Source organism: Gopherus flavomarginatus, chromosome 3, assembly GCF_025201925.1.
Source record: "Gopherus flavomarginatus isolate rGopFla2 chromosome 3, rGopFla2.mat.asm, whole genome shotgun sequence".
NCBI classification, from domain to species: Eukaryota; Metazoa; Chordata; order Testudines; family Testudinidae; genus Gopherus; species Gopherus flavomarginatus.
In genome coordinates this window covers 231283110-231303906 of record NC_066619.1, presented here as the reverse complement: position 1 = coordinate 231303906, position 20797 = coordinate 231283110, and the positions used below count along the sequence as shown (strand labels likewise).

The window sequence follows — 20797 nt, the reverse complement described above, 5'->3', positions numbered from 1 at the left end:
AGTCTTTTCCACCATACCTCAATGATGAGTCTCTATGCTGGGTCATATGTGCCTTCACTGCCTGCTTGCCTCCCATTCATTTGTGCATACTCTAACCTGCAATGGTGGTTGTGCCCCTCCAAACTCAAAAGCTCGCAGGAGCTGCAAGCACTAGTCATGTTGGTCTGCTACAGTAATCTTAGTTGGCTCAAAAGTCTGGGAGCCTCAGGGTTTAAGGATGTTCCGATATCACTTATGCAGTTATGCCTGCGTCTAGCCACTATGGTGGTGGTGCTTTAGAAACCCCCAAAATGAGAGATCAGACAGGATTTCCATAACAGTCTGCTACAAAATTTGTATTTAGGTAACAACTTAGGATGAGTATGTTTCAGGACCTTATTTCGTCCACAAATTGTGTGCCCAGTATCCCTTTGAAGATAAATTCCTAGTCACTACTCTACAGAACTTTTTAAGAAACAAACAAACAGGGCTTTGCAGACTGTAACCACCTGAAGCATTCCTGGCAGATTAGGATATAATCCCTGATGTTATCTCCTAACCATATGTTTCATGATCAGGAACAGACTATTTTCTAATTATTTCCACTGTGTTGCTACTAAGTATCATGAGCACTGTATGCTATCTCTATAATCTCCATTTTATCTAGTGGTTTAAGTTGCTCAGGGAAGTCAGTAACACAGTGGCAACATTCAACCTTTCCACAAAAAACTACTAACATTCAGGTTTGAGCAGCATATACAAATTAGAGATCTGCTCAAATGATAAAATTGGGATCTGAAACTGGGCCGCCCTTAAATTTGGAGGTGTTTGGATCCAGAAGTTTGGTTTGGGCCCATTCCTGCTAAAATGTCAATACTGAGTCCAATTTAAAGAGTTAAGTCAAGCATTCAAATTTTAAAAAATTAAGAGTGGGCACTTAAGTTCCTGTTTAGGCAACTAATTTGATGGCCTGATTCTCAGAGGTGCTTAGCATGTGCAGATCTCACTGAGTCTGTACCAGATGGGGCGCTTAGATTGTAAACTATTGGGAGGGAGGGACCTTTTCTTCATACCCAGCTGTAAATCACTAATCTTTAGTGTATACAAATAATAATGCCTCCCTTTGAAGTAAGGCAGGTATTATATATTTTCAGAGTGAAGTATTTACCAAAAGTTTTGCAGCAAATACTTAGCACTACACTCCTTGACATCTCTCCACGTTATAGTTCTCAATAGGGAATCGTATTTACACAATCAGTCTGTGATTAAAATTTTGCTGGTGCTCAAATTATAAACTGCTGTTTATTAAATTGTGTCCCCCTGTTCTTCAGGTAGGAGAAGTTATTTGAAGTGCTGCATTAAATTATGTGTAATTCTGATCACTTCTACTGTCTGTTTTCAAAATGTATGTTCTGATTTAATTTCCTTGTAAAATGTGCAATAAACATAAGACGACATCAAGGATTGCTAGTAGCACACCAGTTGACATGGAGAATTATATTCTCAGCCCAGGGCACAAGAAGTCAGTCACACACACACACACACCCCTCCCATTACTTTGTTACTGTCAATTGCATTTGGGTGTTAACTGAACATTGTGCTAAAAATGCAAGAGAATTCTCAACTGCTAAGATTTTCAGCCAAGATCTAGTGACAGATTTATGGCTCTGTGACAACAGCTGTAAGCCCTTTCCTAAATTAATCATTATGATGCTTACAAAGTGTCTTTACATCAGTCAAAATAAATGCAAAAAGCATGAAGAAATATAGCATATTAATTCCAAGCCACATTAGCTAGAGGTAGTCTAGCCAAAGATATTTAATTGACTTAAAAAGTTAACCAAGGGAGTATGATGGAACCCTAAAGGAATATAGAATTTGGTGACCTATTAATATGGGACAATATTTATAAAAGGATATGTAGTCAAATTCTGATTTCAGAGTTGCTCCATGGAGTTATTTGGTTTTATTTCATAGTTATCAGAATCTGAATACATCTCCAACATTTTTTACTTAAATCAAAAACATTCTTCTTCATTTGTACAATACTGCCAGATCAAATCACAATGGCTTCAAAACCAGTGTCTTTGGTTTAATTACTGTATTTAGTAATCCCATTAGGCTAATAAGCAAATTACATTGTATATTACATTTTGAAGACTAAAGCAAATTAGCTATTTTACAACAACAGCCATATAAAACACTGGCTACTTTCACAAAAAATACGTCTTTTTGAGCTGGTTACTTTGATCAGATTCCATTTCCTAAAGATTTGTAACTTATCTTTAAGGTAGAAGGCTACAAAAGCAGAACCTAACTTTATGGATCACATTAGCAGGGAATGTCATAGCTTAATACAGAAAATAGTCTTACTTTCATTCAGTGAGATAGAGAGCCACTTTTCTCTAATATAAATATAAAAATCCAGGTTAAGATAATACTTAAGCAGGAGAGCATTGAATCCAAAGTACACTGGCTTGGCTACATATTTTTTTTTCCTGGCAAGGAAAGACTACATTTCTGGGAATTCCTTGTGTTTATTTAAAAAAAATAATAAAAAAATAAAAATCACTGTACTTTCTGTTAAATGGCCTTACAGATTACAGAGCATATAAATGAGCACTTGAAATGCAGTATATTGCATCTTGTGTGTGAAATGTTCACTTACATGACATGGTCTGTTCTCAATGAACGTGAAGTGAACTTAATTTTCCTTTACTGTGTCTCATCTTAAATCATTTTAGATATTTCTGAAGTGCTTTCTATTCTAGCTTCTGCCTTTTTCTCTCCCTTGTCCTGGGAGGACAGCATAGAATTGCACCACAGGTACAAACTTCTCTTCAGGACTTGGTTTTAACTCCGTAGAGGCTGATGACATGTGCATGTATTGGCCTACAACAGGGGTCGGCAACCTTTCAGAAGTGGGGTGCCGAGTCTTCATTTATTCACTCTGATTTAAGGTTTTGCGTGCCGGTAATACGTTTTAACATTCTTAGAAGGACTCTTTCTATGAGTCTATAATATATAACAAACTATTGTTGTATGTAAAATAAATAAGGTTTTGAAAATGTTTAAGAAGCTTTATTTAAAATTAAATTAAAATGCAGAGCCCGCCGGACCAGTGGCCAGGACCTGGGTAGTGTGAGTGCCACTGAAAATCAGCTCACGTGCTACCTTTGGCACGTGTGCCATAGGTTGCCTACCCGTGGCCTACAGTGTTCATTTGACTAGCATGCTGGAAAGCTGCAGCAGTGAAAAGCAAGAGTGGAAAAAGTTACCAGACTTACTTGTATCTAGCTAGAGGCAGATATGAAAGATGGGGAATGGGGCTCTACCCCAATGCAAGAAAGTGAAATCTTACACTGGAGAATGGAATTTTTTTTGAATGTATCAGAATACAATGTTGTAACAGGGTGATTGGCTTTGTAGTCTAGAATACTTAAAGCAGAATTGTTAATGCCTTACTCATTCTGGTGATCAGTTACTTGCATGAGTTTTCTTACTACACTCAGCTAGACTACTTGTGTAAGTAACTGCTCACCAATGTGAGTAAGGGATTAGCAATCTGGCTGTGACATAGCAATAGTACAGTTCTCAGAAAATCATCTCTGTTCACATTTGTGATGGAGACCATGATACAGTCATGTTAGCAACAACCCTGTTTAAATACAGTTTTAGCCAGCATAGTTCTGATTCTGCTATGGCTTAATAATTCAAGAACACGTAGTCAAACCAAACAAGGAATTAAAGAGGCTGGGAAATGTTTGTCATGAAGATGGCCACTAGTTGTTTTTTAGCACTTTAAAAAAAATAAAAATCCCAAACATATTTATATGACTTTTGAAATTAATATATACTGGCCATGGTTACTGGATAACAAAAGTCCTCAAAGAAATGATTAATTAGTAAATGATTCAGTTGAGCTTATTCTTATCGCACATAGAGTGCTTTCTTGCAAAACAATATTTCACTTACCTGCATAAGGCCTCAATGGCATCTCTGTCGAGAAAGTCATGCTCTCGCTTGACTAAAGTGATGTCAATGGGAAACAGGAGATCTGAAGGAAACAAGAGAGACTGGCAATCAAAAAGAATCTTATTTCCAAAAGTAATTCATTTCAAAGCAGCCAGCTGTCTCCGAGTCAGCTCACTAAGATGCAGGCAACCAGCTCCTCCAAGATATATTGCACATCTTACCATCTCAAATGCCAGAAAGATATTTACTCCTCACGTAGAAACTGTTGTGTGTAGCTCTGATAACTGGTAAGTTCACGTGCGTCATGGAAAAAATATTGAGCAAAGCAAAGATGGAACAAGGAGAGACAGAGGGCGCAACAAGCTGAATGCAGCCATCTGCCTGTCATCAGAAGCTGCAACTGAGTCAAGCTAGCCTAGTTTAAAACAAATATTAGTACTTTTGATCAAGCTTGTATACCTCACATTAAAGCAAAAGGTCATCAAAATCAAAATCTCTGGAAAACAATGAAAAACAATCTCTCTGGCTGTTAATCAAGCAATTTAATAGTCTGTCACTGTTATGACATTAAGGAGATATGAACTGACATTTAAAAAAGCCAAACTGCTAAGAGCCCTGTGCTGTCGCCATTCCCTAAAAGATTGTCTAGATAAACACTCTGGGAGAGCAAGGAGGAGGAAACAATGTTGGCAGTGTGCTGGAAGTTTACTAGAGCTCTGAAACAGCACCCAGATAAATATTATTTACTGTCCTCCACAGATTCCTCAATGTCACATAACTCCTGATCTTGGATTCCTTGCACAGTCAAAATTCCCACTGAAGCCACTGGCAGTTCTGAATGTTCAAGCAATACATGAACAGGCACTAAAGCTACTACTGCAGCTGTGTATTGCCTTTCTGACCACACAGATTTTGTAGAATAAGGAAAAGCAATTTGCTATAAAGATCTAATCTCCAAAAATCAGGAAGAGTGAGTTCAAGTGCTAAAATCAGTAGGGTCAAGGCAAAATTGCTAACATGATCAGAGACAATGTAGACAATGTTACTTTTCATTAGACCAACAAATAACCCCTCTCATTAACTATTTGGTCTACATTTCCTTCAGGAAAAAACAGACTATCATTTTCTGAAAATTGTAAGGAATTTTGACTTTTCTGCAGAAAACTGCAGATAATTCCTAATTTTAGCAAAACACAGGGCCTGAGCCCGGGTCCGCTGAAATTAGTGGTTTTAATGAATATTAAATTGGGGCTATAACATACAGGCGTTTTCCCATAAAACTTACGTTATACCCAACAGTTTCAGGCCCATTCTAGGAGTACAGGGCCCAAAGACATATCTGGCTTCAAGACTAAGCTTGATAAGTTTATGAAGGGGATGGTATGATGGGATAGCCCAATTTTGGCAATTAATCTTTGATTATCAGTAGGTAAGTATGCCCAGTGGTCTGTGATGGGATGTTAGATGTGGTGGGATCTGAGTTACTACAGAGAATTCTTTCCTGGTGCTGGCTGGTGATCTTGCCCACATGCTCAGGGTTTAACTGATCGCCATATTTGGGGTCAGGAAGGAATTTTCCTCCCAGGGCCTCTGCCAATCTGCCCTGAGGTTTTTCACCTTCCTCTGCAGGATGGGGCATGGGTCACTTGCTGGAGGATTCTCTGCAGCTTGAGGACTTCAAATCGCAATTTGAGGACTTCAATAACTCAGACATAGGTTAGGGGTTTGTTACAGGAGTGGGTGGGTGAGATTCTGTGGCCTGCATTGTGCAGGAGGTCAGACTAGATGATCATAATGGTCCCTTCTGACCTTAAAATCTACGAGTCTATCAGTCTAAATGAACGGAGAAAATGTTAGCAAATTCTGGTGGGATTTTCACCCGTAACAAGCTAGCTGTGTCTCCCATTTGGAGGTCTACGTCGAAGTTAACTTGAAAGTCTAATGAGGTGACTAGCAGAAGTGTGGGGCGGTGGTGCAGGGGGAAGCGGTGTAGATAGAATTTGTATTTTTCTTGTGTCTGCCTTTTTCTGGCAGAGTGAATTTAAAAGAACAATAGTATATTGATTTTAAATAAAAGATAGCTTTCTTTTTATAACAGAATAGGCCAAATTGTGCTCTTACTTGGGCGGTTCAATTGAATTCAAGCAGGATTTGGTCCTAAAATCGAAAATCTCAAAAGCCTGTAGTCTGCAGAGAAAACAACTGCAAACAGATCCTGAAAAATCACAAGCAAGGAATGTTTTGTGTACAAACAATTTCCTAGAGATTCTGCAGATCAGTAAAGCATGATCAAAATGAGGCTCAAAAGCATTAAGTTGCCTAAGAATCCAAACTTTTCCCAAATGTAAATCCTTGCCCCCTGGATTTTGACATTATTGAATCCATGGTCCCCAAGCACACATCCCAAGAAAGTATGTTCTTCACATAGTGTCAGCACCAAAAGAGAGGAAACATAATAGAAGGAAAATTAATTTCTAAACAGGCGAACAAAAGAATTGCCAACCGCTGTCTTTGCAACTGCTATTATTTTCTCACATTGCCAATGCAGCTGCAAATTAAAGCTCAAATGGATCACTTTTCAAGTGGGCCAGCTTAGTATTGGCTGCAAATAGTGGATTGTCTATATACAGTGTTAAAACTAACAGCGAGGCATTTGGTTTTATGAATAAGAAGAAGCAGCTATGATAATGCTTCATAACTTTGCTAGGATGCAAATAATTTTTATAAACAAAAAACAGACAAAACAGCAAAGGACTTTCACTGTATCTTTTTAAAAATAGACTTTGCATTTTAGTAGCTTAAAAATGCTAAGGCAAATCCTGAAGCGCTTATCAGACAAAACTGCCAGTGAAGTCAGAGTTTTGCTGGAGTAAGGACTTTGAAAAAGCGGCGACGTAAAGTAATCCCTCCCTCAGACATACTGGCACTGAGAGTCTTGGGGGTTGAAAAATCTCCTCAGAGAGTTATCTTCAAGTGTGTGTGTGTGTGTGTGTGTGTGTGTGTGTGTGTGTGTGTGTGTGTGTGTGTGTGTGTGTGTGTGTGTGTGTGTGTGTACGCACGCAAACGTGCTCTCTCATTCCCACAGAATGAGCCCTTCCCCCAAAAACTAACTCATGCAAGAGAACACATAGGAGGCAAGGGCCATCCACGAGGAGCCCAGGTGCTTACATACTGAGGTAGGGTTCCCAGATCCCTCTCTGTTTCCTGGCAGTGTCTCCTCTGGAGGGTCTTCTCTGGCTACAGATGCTAGTAAAAAGTGGTATTGGACTCGTGGATCCACTGTTGAAAAGATTCAATGTGCACTGTGTGAATGAAGGGTTGGGCACAGAAGCTGTGGAAGCTACTGCAGTGAAGGACTGGGTTCCAAAAAGAAGGACAGTGGAGGAGACATCTCCTGCCCTGAAGTGAATCCCCACAAACACAAGAAGTATAATACTTCTGCATGTTGAGCTTTGTTTAATTTGGCCCATTAACTAATCCTCACAGAACTCTGTGAAGTAGGTAAGTATTATTTGCCTCAGTTTCCCCAACTCTGAAGCAGGGGTAGAGAGGTCTATCCCCCACCCCAGTAAATTAATATCAGAGCTGGGACAAGAGGTCAAGTGTTCTTGGATCCCAGTCTTGTTCTCAGTTCTCTAGACCAGAGGTTGCAAAACTATGGTCAATGGAGCACTTGCTTGTTAGAGGGTTGATTACTCCTTCTTAGTTGCAGCTACTAAAACAACATCAGAGGTGCCAAAAATGAATTAAAAAAACAAACTTTTATATTGTCATGTAATTAATTGCTATATTTGCCACCGGCATTTTATGGGATCACAAATGGGAAGGGGAGGGGTTCACGAGTGTCATTAAAATCTGGCTAAGAAACACTTTGGGAATCTCTACATTAAACTAGAGATCTATGAAGTGAAACTATTTAAAATTGCCACCATATCTGAGTGTCTTTGTAGGTTTTGGTATAAACTCACCAACTTGTGTGTTTGCATGTGGTGGATGGTAGATACCAGCACAGTACAGGATCTGACAGCACTTTAGTTCTTCACACCTCACCCTTGTTCCATATTTGACACTGCATTTAGAAATTAATTATCTAAACAATAAAGCACTGGTAAATTGATGACATAGAAACATCAACTTCATCAACTCCGCTACGTACCTTCGTAAAGCTGAGCATACTGTGGGAACCCTGCTGCTCGTAGCCAATCACACGCTTCCTTGGCCTCAATTTCTAGAAGAGAAGAGGAGCAAAAACACCCTCTGGTTAGTCATTTGCAAAGCAAAAAGTTCTTTTGTACCATTTCCTTTGCTACGGTTACAAAATAAGCATGTAAATATTCAGCAAAATCCTAGCTGAAGTATGGCTTATTATTCTTCAGGCTTTGTTGTTTTACGTTTGATTTGCTTTTCCTTTTGTGCAGGGGTGGCTTTAGGCACCAGCAAAACAAACAGGTGCTTGGGGCGGCACATTACCAGGGGCGGCATAATGCTGGGGCCCAGGTCTGACCGGAGGCAGTGTCCTGGGCTGGCTCCTGACGGCCTTGTTGTTCCGGTGCTGCCAGGGCTGTGTGGCAGGGCAGGGGGAGCCAGCTCAGTGGGGAGCATATCCCTGCCACGCTCCCACGGGCAGCCACCAGCTCCACTCAGGCAGGAGCCGGTAGCACAGCCCTGACCCAGTCACAGAATGCAGGGGATGGCAGTGGAACATGGTGACCAGGCAGGCTGCTCCTCCAGCACCGGCTGCGGGCTCCTCAGCTTGCCTCCACCTCCGCTGCCTCCTCCCCACTGCGCTGCCTCCCGCCCAGGGAGGACAGGGGAGGGGAGCAGCAGCAGCAGCCCGGGCTGAGCCGAACTCATGCTGCTGCACAGGCTGAACCTGCAGCCGGCTCACGGGGGTCCTAGGGAGTGGGAGGCCCGGGCACACTGCCCTGAGATCACCACCCACAGGCTGTTCTGCCTTGGGCTCCAGCAGCTGAACCCCGCAGCTGCCCCAGCTTGCTCTGTGTGAGAGCTACAGGCAGTGTCCCCTGCCCAGCCGGCTCCATCCCTGGCCAACGCTGCGGGGTGACTGCCCAGGACTCTCGGGTGTTGCTGAGGCTGCCCCAAGCCAGGCTCCCCGGGGTCCACTGCTCTTCCAGCCATGGGGCCCTAGGCCAGTGTGGAAGGCGGGCCGCAGTCCTGCTCTCAGAGCCTCCTCACCTCCCCGTGCTGCACAGCAAGATGTGGGACCGTGGATAGGGCTGCTACAGCCATTTCAGACTGGGATTGGCGCCGGGGGAGTGAAGGTGATTGTGCCCTGGCAGTAGGGACTGGGCAGCCTCCTCCCCTGTCCCCCCACTGCTTGCTCCTGCTGGCACAGGGCTGCAACGCCCAGCTCCAGAGGGCAGCGTCAAGCCCCCGAGCGTGCTCGCGGGGAAGAAGAGACAGGAGGCAGAGCTGTTCGGTGTCTCCCACGCAGCTCCAAGCCCCTCTGGCTACTTGGCAGCGACGGCCAGGCTGGGAAGCCCGCCAGCAGCATGACTTGGTCCGACCCGCACGGCCAACATGAGCCCTGGGGTTGGCGCTGACGTCCTGCCTACACCAAGGCCTCTGGTGCAGGGGCAGCCCTAGCTCTGCCCAGGCAGACACAGCCCAGTTCACTCCATGGCCGGCCCAGTGAGTAAATGAGTACACTAGTAGGAAATTGTAGTATTTCACTAACTACAAATTCTCTGTTTTCATTTTTGTTTTAATTTTAAACAGTCAAAAACAAGACAAAAACAAAAAACATTGAAAAGTGCAAATGTGTAAAAGGAAAAAAAAAAAAAAGGGAGGGGGCGGGGAAGGAGGCGGCCAAATTTTTTTTGCTTGAGGCAGCAAAAAACCTAGAGCCGGCCCTGCTTTTGTGACCGAACACATCTTGGATATTGGAGCTATATTAATACTCATCTCATATTTACAAGGTGCTCAATGCTAATATTTAAATAAACAAACAGATAAATGCTGGTGGTATTATGGACAATTCTGTGCAGGTTTTGTTAAAGCCAGAAGAAACTGAGGTGTAATCAACGTGAACAGCATTAATTCAATAAATTGTGCAATCTCTTGGCACAGCTATTCTCTCTAGTTAGAAATACCTAATAAAGCTTATAATACCCTTTTGCTGTGCTTTAACATCATGTAGATAATACTGATAGACCAAAAGCCTAACAACTGACACGTGCTGCAGCTCACTCAAGCTTATATTTACTACCCAGTTAAAACTGAGTAGCACTGGAGGTATCCAAGCCATTGATGAGTTACTCGGTTTGTAAGCAAATTATTCTCCCTAACTAACTTTTTCTTGCCCTCCACCCAAAAATACCAGTACTTTGCAAAATGAAATCATTCACAAATATGCACATGACACTGGGAGAAAGGAAATGTATATACACATTACATATCATATTTTCTTGTCAAGCATGTCAATATAGCTAATTAATTTGGGTTCTTTATCCCAGAAGAACTAGAGAAGTTAATATTCTGATAGGTCACAAGCCAGAAGAATGTAATGGCTGTTAAGTTCAGCTCCAGAAGAGCATCATTTATGGATAAATCAGAACTGACTGATTTATGGATAAATCAGAAGAGTTCTCTTTCAACTGACAAGAGAATCTGAATCTAGTTTTGCTCTTCCAAACGGTCGGGAAAATGATAAATTGGGAAATATTTTAGTATCCTGCTTAGAACTGATTGTAGTTAGGAAGTAAAAGGAGAACTAAAAGGACAATATTGGTAATGCATGCTCTCCATAGCAAACTGTTGCAGCTTGTTAACAAAAGAACCAAAGAGCAGGATTCTTACTAAGTTTGGTTAACCAGAAAGCCAAACTTAAAAATTCAGCAAATAGTGGTGATTTACTGAAGCATTCTCTTGTATCAGAGACTTCAAATTTATGGTCCATTTTTACTAAAAGAGATTAATCTCAAATTGATTAAGCTGGGCAAGTGGGGAAAAAAATCAAAGCCAATTGCTTGATGTTGAAGATAATGTGCAGAGATCACTTGCCTTTTAAAGCTCTGCATATAAGCACTGCAAACCTAATAGGGTACAGAGAAGCACTGTCTTTGCTTCAGCTTTTACAATAATAGTAATACAGAAATAAGAATCTGAAACTTATTGGTGTGGGAGGGGGAGGAGAAAATAAACTAACTCCTATTACTGTCCAGTCCGGTACTGTTCCAGAGCTGTTCTAATACATGTGAAGTATTTGGCTCTTTAACATTTTACTTGATCAAACAGGTGGTGAGCAATCAGAAATTCTTAATGTTTATCCGACCTTGACTACATTCAGACTTCTTGATGGGCCAGAACAAAAAGGCTTAATTAGACACAAGTGACTAGACAATTTTGCCACCTACTTTGACTAGATACCATTGCTATCAGTACATGCCTGGAGTTTAATACAGTTGCTTCAGAATATGAGTTACAGCACATAGGACTGGTAGCAGTGAATTTAAAAAATGATGCCTCACTTGCATACTTAAAATCACAGTATGATTTTGGCACACATTATAAAATATTCCTAATATGCACACAAAAGAAATGGTGAGCCTCTTTTGAGTCTCCAAAATGACAATTAGCATAGCATAGCATCATTCATTTCACTTACTCTGAGCTTCCAGATATATTGCAGAATTAAAAGAGTAAGAGTTCTCTGTTTTGCTGAACATAGAATACTGCTGCTCTACTAAGATACACATCCAAATCAAGACTCTAAGGAGAGCCAAAGCACAACATTCAATATAAACGAACAGTAAGAAATCCCTGCTCACTAACAAAGACAGGCAAGTATTTGTGCAACTTGTGTTTGTTTCATCTTCGGACTAAGGGACCACATGAGAACAAGCACGTACAGCCACATCCACCCAGCTATTCAAACAAAAAAACCAACAAAAAACAAAAAACACAAACCTTCATTTCCAACTGTAAAGCATAAGAAACTTGGGGCTTTGCTCAGACCTGGATTTTAATTTAGGCAGAGTCCCATGGTATGTGAAAGGATGCTGAGAGAAATCCCTCCCCAAGTTATTTCAAGACTCTGGTCTTGCTAAGGGCATGAAAGGCAACAACATCATATTAATGGCCTCAGAAAAGAGCGGTTCAGATGCAATGACATTAAATTATTAATCTGAAATAAATTCTTGAAAATACTTCAAAAACCCAGTGGTTGCAATATTTCTCATTTTTATAGGTTAGATCCTGCAGTATTAATTGGATTCGATGGAAGTTTTGCCTGAATTTTAAAGGTATTTAGGTGCCCACAGATGTAGATAGGCACCTACTGGAAATTGCAAAAGGATCAATGGAAGTTAAGAGCCTAGGATTCAGATTTTATAAGATATTTAGGCACTGGAGATCTCAGCATTGTAACTTCTAACTGATTTGGGAGCCTAAATCTCATTTTTCAAAAGGTATTTAGGCACTAAGAAAGCTAAATTCTATTCTGTCAATTCCTGTCAATGAAATTTTGGCTCCTCAGTGCCTAAATCATCCTTGAACATTAAATTTAGACTCCTAAATCGGGTAGGTGCTGCAGTACTGAGGGCAGCAACACCTAAATACCTTTCAAAATCTGGCCTCTAGTTATACTTGGTTTTCCCACAACAGTAGGAGAACTGTTATAAAGCACCTGAGTGCCTCTAAATCAAACAGGTTACAATAGTCTATGATGGATGTGAGATACCACCAAATGTTTAATGGCAGCATTCATTTAACCCAGACACTGTGCTATCCCAAATCTATCTCAAAGCATTCTGGGAAACTATGGACCGGTTCCTTGGCCCCTGTTCCAACTGTTTTGCACTGCAAGTCAGCTGGAAAGCTGCCCTAAAAAGGAAACCAGGGATTCCTCTGAGGTAGTGGAGTAGCTGGCTCTATGCCACCTACTCCTACCATTCTGCAAAGAGCAGGTCAGGGAGGAGCATGTAGGCGGTGAAGCTGAGTGAACAGCATTCCAGCAGATCCTTGGCTGACGGAGTGGTTCCTATAGGACAGCTCCAGCTGGCATAACTTAGATCTGCCCTTAGAATGCTCTAAGTAACGTCTGGGACTCTCATTACAGTTGGCCCAGGATCAGAGGAATAGAAAGGTGGCTTAGGAGGCATCTGTCCCCGTCTCAGCATAGCTAGGCTCTATCAGCTAGAGGATGACAAGCAATATATAACATGAACTTCTATTCAAAGAGATTTAAATACCAGGCTTTACAGAGATATTGCACAGCATGAGAATCCAGTATATAGTTTGTGCTGAATAAACAGTTTATTAAACTGCTGATAACAGATCAGTTTCACTGCGTTGCAAAGCTCATTGTCTTACAGAATAATGACTAAATAGATGGAGATCAGCCACTCCTGCCACAAATGAAGTGGGAGCCTTGTGGGAAAATAAAAGGTTTTAGTTAAAAATCAGTGTGAAACAGCCAGGGTATTTTCTCCTGGGCTGAGGACAACTAAAGTCCAGGCCCACCCTGCCCAGAACAGTTTCTCCTCCCAGTCAGAATGATCACTCCTCAGGCTCTAGGCATCCCCAGCTCCCCTGGCCTCATACCCAGATGGAGGTGAAAGGTGAGTCCAGACGAGTGCTTGTCAGAGAAGTGTGTGGATGGATACGTCAGTGCCTGTCTGGGTGCTGGGGCACAAAGACAAAATGAAAAGAAGGCCCTGATGGGAATGGCCACTGGGATGATGCTGATGGCAGCCGCTGTCTGGAGGCAGCTGCTGAAGACAGAAGGACACCTGGGGCCCTGCTTCCACATCTCTACCTGAGCCCAGAAAATCCAGGTTACAGGCCAGAGCCCTGGTTATAAATGGATTTCTGAGCATATTGTTGATGAGGGCTATCTTAAGTAGAAAAGGGACATCAGCAGGGACACGGGGAGGGAGGGAACTTACACAAATGATTTGAAATTATCTGTCAATCTGCTTTAGTGACACTTGTGTATAGAAGCCCTAGCTTGTAACCTAATTTTCAATCTGCTTTAATTGTCCTTTAATACAGTTTTCCCATGATTATTAAATGTGTACTAACGCTGGTTGGAAATTGTTTTACAACAGTGGTGGGCAACCTGTGGCCCACCGCTTCCCGCAGCTCCAATTGGCCAGGAACGGCGAGCTGTGGGGGGCCATGCCTGCAGACTGTCAACATCAGCAAAATGTCTTGTGACCCACAATCAGATTACCCTGATGGGCCACATGCAGCCTGCAGGTTGCCCACCACCGGTTTACAGTCTGACAGACAAGTGCAGCTCCTGTACTGCTCATGTCGCAAGGATGTGCCAGTTCCTTTTTAAAGTAAGAAGTCTGCCACTAGCAAGATATTCAAATGCTCATGTCAATAAAAACCATTATTTTAGGAGTACAAAATTCAGCATTTTCCCATGGCAAGAAATATGTGAACTTACATGTGGCCCTTCAGACAGAATCTGCCCTGTGCTACTTCTCTTCAAGCAGTGGAAAGCTTTTGGTGTGAAAAACATTTTTTTAATTTCCCAATACACAAGAAATTATTTTAGAAACTAAAAATACAAAGGAAACACAATGAAGTCTTTATTCTTGGTCTTTCTATCAGCAAAACAGCAGGCAAATGTGTTAAGGAGGAAACAGGAAATTTTTATTAGACTAACAAATAAAACTGTTTCCATTTCACAGAGCAGACCTATACATTTAAATTAAGGTTAGGAGTTCCTTTCGTGTGGGGCTGGGAATCATTAGGCCACTTTTACACATTTCCTGGGGTGCTAAGATGACCCAGTCCTCCTCCAAAGCAGTAAATACGAACAGAAATTCTTAACCCTCCCTTCATTTTATTTAACTTCAATGTCTTGATTCCTTAAGATGAGAGTGTGCAATACTAAAGCATCGGGGCAAAATCCCTTAATTCTCATATCATTTGACACTGTGATTTCAAAATAGAATGCTCAAGAGGTCTACAGACTTTGCTTTGTTGGTACCAGATTATAAAAACCAAAACTGTATATATCCTGATGCAGAAGTTGATTTCTTTTTAACAGGAAAATTCTCAACAGTTACCATCTATTTGAACACAGGAAAGAAAAAGTATTTTGATCTATCCAAAACTCCCAAATGGCTTTCAGGTTTTTATAATTCCCATGAATCCATGAACTTTCAGCAAAGGTTTACACACTGGTACTTTTGCAGCCCCATGCAACAAAGGTGCAAACCTCATACACCTGCAGAAAGACATAAATCAGCTCCCTTTTAAGCACCAAATAGAATGTAAGCAATTATTCCAAGCAGATGGTTTCCCCTGACCTGAACTCAGACACTCGTCCGGTCTTATTGGCTCCTTTAAAAGTCAGTGAAGCTCTGCTTATCACTCCTTTTGGCTGCCTCAGGGTGGCTGGTTTTACAGAGCTGCTATGAAGTAGAACAGAATCACCGCTGTTTAATATAAGCAGATCTCACCAAAAGCTTGGCTTTGCTGTTGAGATCAGAGTCTGGAACACAAATACTTGGGGAAGCTGTGGGAAAAAAATCCACTTCCTCTTTCAAAATTAGAACTATTAGTCTGCTCATGGATTAAGGACTCCCTTTCCTGCCCCAAAAAAATATTTTTTGCAAAAAATAGTTAACAAAATAACCTTCATGGACTAGCTACCATAAGAGACCTATGCAAGGATGTACATTAACCAAAACTTAACTCCCCCATGACTCCTAGTGATGTCAGATACTAGAACTGATGTCACAATTACTTCAATACACATAATTCTCTAAGGTACTGGATTTAATATTGCATGGATGCAGTACAGAGGGATTCTGCTCCCCGCAGTTCTCCCATTAAAATTGTTAGCATTGTAATTTTTGGCACAGTTTTGGAAAGTTTCTGGTCAGTACCAAATCAGTGTCTTGAACTATTCAAGAAGCTCTGAACTGTTACTTTGCAGAGGCTCATACTCTGAAAGAAGATGTCCCATGTTAATGCCTGTCCCTCTTAGGATGCAAAATGACAATCCCAGTGCAATTTGGAAAGCAAATATTTTCCTGGGTATTAGAATTACATTCCTGTCAAATCTTATGAAGTTACATCATGGATCCAACATCAGGTTTGGTCAGACCATTCTAACACTACTGGTGGTTTCCATTCTAAAGTTACCTTTCAGGCCAGGACCACCACACCCACAAATTCTCTTTCATAACCTCAGATAAAATTCTCAAAACTAAACAGTCCTTAGTATGAACGCAGCAGAGGAATTATTAGTTCAGTGCTGCACACCTTCCAAGTTTTTTAGTTTTTGGCAAGTGTCAACAGTTAAAAAAAATAAAACCCAAAATGTATACAAATGAAAAAAAAATCAGTATTTTGTTATCATAGTTATCTTAATATAAATGTTGAAATCTGTTAAAAATTTCAATGAACATTCAAACAAAAAATAATTCTGAAGAGCCCGACAAAGTTTCTTGCTCAAAGATTGATTTTAATAGTTTTAAATCAATTCTTATTATAACAGTGATAGAACAATAGAATTAAACTTAATTATACTGTGTCCCTTTTATTGTAGGTGTGCACTACTGATAACTTTTTAAAACACCATGGGCCAAATTCACCCCTGGTTAATACTATTGACATTGGATGAATTTGGTCCTTGTGTTTAATTTGCTGGGTCTGAAGAAAAGCTAAAAATACAGCCTTTCCTGCAGGTTCCTCCCTCTTCTGCATCTTCAAAAACACACAAGAAATTTTGCAAAATGACTATTGTAATATACCCTTGAATTTCACTTTGCTTCAACCTATTTTGATCTACATTCAGCTGGGGTGTGTGTCAATCTTCATTTAACTCTGCATACTTCAATAGTCAAGTCAAACTAATAACGATGCCTGTACAGATTTCTTTGATTTTCACTATATTTCTTGCCAAACACTTTTGAAAAAAAAATGTGTAAGGTCTTTGAAAGGGATGATGTGTGGCACCACCTCCTTTCCCTTCCTCAGATTAGCAATGCCTGGGGTTTTCGAACAAACATGCTGCTTTCTAATAATAAAAGCCCTAGAAGGAGGAGAAAAAAAATCCCACTCAAATATTCCTCAATGAGTTGATGACAACTGAAAAACACTCTTCTTGTGTTATTGACTGGCTGTGTGTCAAGCACTGGAGGGGATTTTCAAGTTATGGAGATATTTGGAACCCTGTAGCAAGGCTCTAACTATGCTGTTCATGTTATGTATAAACCACATCACATTTGGAGAAGCAACAGAAAATGTGTGGAATTCATTGTGGTAATAGAGGGAGAAGAGAGAAGAATGAAAGGAACCAGATTTTTAGGATCCTCCTTTGGGATCCTCCATTGATGTTTTCTCTGAAAGCCTGAGTACAGTTTTTAAAACAGAACTTTTTATAAAGATACCAGCCCCCCACTACTTATTCAGAGTTAGAGTGAGCAGCTCATTTCTATAGCTGGTGCTTTAAAGTTTATTTACTTGCATAATGACAACAGCCAAATTTTAACATTAGTTTCCAAATTCATGAACCCATCTCTGTTTCTTAGCTCCATTTATTTTTTCCTACAAATTATACCAAGATAAATCATATAATAGTTTTATTGCATATTGATAACAGCAAGCAACACAAAATATAATATTGACCTCATGCATCAAACTCTGATTCATGATCAAAATTCTCTTTTCCAAAGTCCTTGGTATATAAAATTATTTCAAAGGTTTTTCAGGCCAGTCTCTGGCCATGTCTACATCTAAAATTTTGCAGCGCTGGTTGTTACAGCTGTATTAGTACAGCTGTATAGGGCCAGCGCTGCAGAGTGGCCACACTTACAGCAACCAGCGCTGCAAGTGGTGTTAGATGTGGCCACACTGCAGCGCTGTTGGGCGGCTTCAAGGGGTTTTGGGGAAGGCGAGAGCAAACCGGGGAAGGAGACCAGCTTCGCCGCGGTTTGCTCTCGCGTTCCGCGAACCACCCTGCAAACCGCAGGGAAGGAGACCTGCTTGCTCGGGGGTTCGGCGAACGCGAGAGCAAACCGGGGAAGGAGACCAGCTTCGCCGCGGTTTGCTCTCGCGTTCCGCGAACCACCCTGCAAACCGCAGGGAAGGAGACCTGCTTGCTCGGGGGTTCGGCGAACGCGAGAGCAAACCGGGGAAGGAGACCAGCTTCGCCGCGGTTTGCTCTCGCGTTCCGCGAACCACCCTGCAAACCGCAGGGAAGGAGACCTGCTTGCTCGGGGGTTCGGCGAACGCGAGAGCAAACCGGGGAAGGAGACCAGCTTCGCCGCGGTTTGCTCTCGCGTTCCCCGAACAAGCAGGTCTCCTTCCCTGCGGTTTGCAGGGTGGTTCGCGGAACGCGAGAGCAAACCGCGGCGAAGCTGGTCTCCTTTCCCGGTTTGCTCTCGCCTTCCCGGAACCACCCAGCAAACCTCAGGGAAGGAGACCTGCTTGCTCGGGGTTCGCGGAACGCGAGAGCAAACCGCGGCGAAGCTGGTCTCCTTCCCCGGTTTGCTCTCGCCTTCCCGGAACCACCCAGCAAACCTCAGGGAAGGAGACCTGCTTGCTCGGGGTTCGGGGAACGCGAGAGCAAGCCGGGGAAGGAGACCAGCTTGATTACCAGAGGCTTCCTCAGGTATGCTGGGATACCTGCTTATTCCACGGAGGTCAAGAAAAGCGCTGGTAAGTGACTATACTTGATTACCAGCGCTGGATCACCAGCCCTGGATCCTCTACACCCGAGACAAAACGGGAGTACGGCCAGCGCTGCAAACAGGGAGTTGCAGCGCTGGTGGTGCCCTGCAGATGTGTACACCTCCTAAGTTGCAGCGCTGTAACTCCCTCACCAGCGCTGCAACTTTCTGATGTAGACAAGCCCTCTCTCTCTCTCTCTTTAAAAAAAAGGGACATGGATTAGCAAAGAAAAGGAAACTGATTGTAACGTAAAATTTTCAGTTTCATTTAAGACCTGATCCAAAGGCCACTGAAATCAGTCTTTCCATCACTTCAAAGGGCTTTGGATTGGGTGCTAGCCTAGAGCAATCCTTGTTTTCAGAAGTGCAAGGGCATAAAGGTAAGTAATCTCATTATGGTCTATCTCCATCTCCTTCCCCACAGATTCTGACCATGACTGGGAACAATCAAGCTCTTAGTGGTTTATGTGATCTTCCTAAATGTGGATAAAAATAATAAAACCTAGCATCGCCAAAAATGATCACTTTCTTTCCAACCTATTAAAAGTAAACCAACTACACATCAGTTTGCCCCACTGACAAATTTGAAAGTAGAGTGTGGGGTGGGCGGGGAGAAATATCATCATTGCTGGTATTTTGGCACTACTCACTGAAGATTACAGGCCACTCACCTGTACATATTGTTTCTTTTATAAAGATTATGCACAAAACCTGCAAGCATGAATATGTTTCCTCTGCCTAATCCTTAATTCAACACAGATTTATTAGCAGTGAAGAAATCAGAAAAGACCATTTTATCCTCCTTGAGACACTGTCAACACACACCACAACTCACCATAAAGCAGTACACCAGGAACATCAGTGATTCACATATGTTTATTGCATGTTGGCCACATTAACAGTGTACATCCCTCCCTTCACACGAAGAGGGCATGAAAACAAGTTAAAATACGGTGTAATCTGATGTACACTCCAACGCTGTAAATAACCAAAACCAAAATTTATTTAACAACTTTGTTTAGAATGGACTATTATAATTTGTATGTTTTCTTTACAATGAATTATTGTGTTCATGTGCTAAAAAGGTTCTCCTCTCCCTGAGATCTTAAGGAAGGGCTATCCAATGAGCATCCATGTGAGGTATGGAAAAACAATTTGAACACTTCAATTTTTATCTGGCCTGACTATTGATAGAACGATAGTATAGGGCAGTGGTGGGCAATCCGCTGGCAGGCTGCGAGACAGTGTTTACACTGACCGCAGACATGACCGCCCGGAGCTCCCAGTGGGTGAGGTTCGCCGTTCCTGGCCAATGGCAGCTGTGGGAAGCAGCGGCCAGCCTGCACTGCTTCCTGCAGCTCCCATTGGCCAGGAACAGTGAACTGCAGCTATTGGGAGCTGCGGGCGGCCATGCCTGCAGATGGTCAATGTAAACACCATCTTGCGGGCTGCATATGGCCCACAGGCCGCAGGCTGCCTACCACTGACATAAGATGATGGCGTGCAAAGAATTATTAAGGAGGAAAACACCAGACAATCACCTCTTGTGCTTTGCCAGCCAAAGGAGCCATGCTGGCAGGTTCCAGACTGAGAAACATCCAATCTTTCTCAAAGGAACTTGGAGTAAAAGTGGAGAAGAACAAGTGGATGGAGGGAGTAGAAACCTAATCCCTGTTCTCCACCCCCACAAAAATGCCTGCTTACTATGGCATCTGGACATGCACTGCAAGTCCATCAACAGACCTGGCCCCCAAACATCCCAACCTACAAGATCCATAAACCTGCATAGTGTAGGCCAAGATTAAACCAAGAACTTGTACTGCAAGCAAAAGGTCAGCAAGCAAACTCAGGCGAGCAGGAGCGAATGAGTCCCACAGCCATAGAGCCTCCACTGAGAATGCCTGCATCAGAGCTCAAAACTTCAAATCTGGAGACCACTGAAAGCAGCCCCCAGCTGATTTCAACTGTCACAATGACTCAGAAGAGAAGTATCTGCGCTCTAGCTAGTCAGGTCTCACTCCACCTGTCTTCAGCCTTGCCACTATAGGGGCTATTATATGAGTGTACAGGGACTAGCACAGTGGGACCTCAATCCCCAGACTGGGCCTGTAGGTGTCAGTAAAATATAAATTCATAATACTAGTCATGCATTATCACACAATCTTTAACTATGTAGTCACATA

General features: G+C 42.2%; 1 protein-coding gene across 5 annotated transcripts in view; it reads right to left on the bottom strand.

The window, feature by feature from the left end:
• Positions 1-20797, bottom strand: part of DLC1 (DLC1 Rho GTPase activating protein) — a 365039-nt gene that overhangs the window by 24342 nt on the left and 319900 nt on the right. For all 5 annotated transcript variants that reach the window (XM_050947317.1, XM_050947318.1, XM_050947319.1 and 2 more), the window contains 2 exons: positions 8111-8182; positions 3955-4036 (listed from right to left, as the gene is read on the bottom strand). In XM_050947317.1, coding sequence (XP_050803274.1) covers positions 3955-4036; positions 8111-8182 — 154 coding nt within the window. The remainder of the gene's footprint in view (positions 1-3954; positions 4037-8110; positions 8183-20797) is intronic.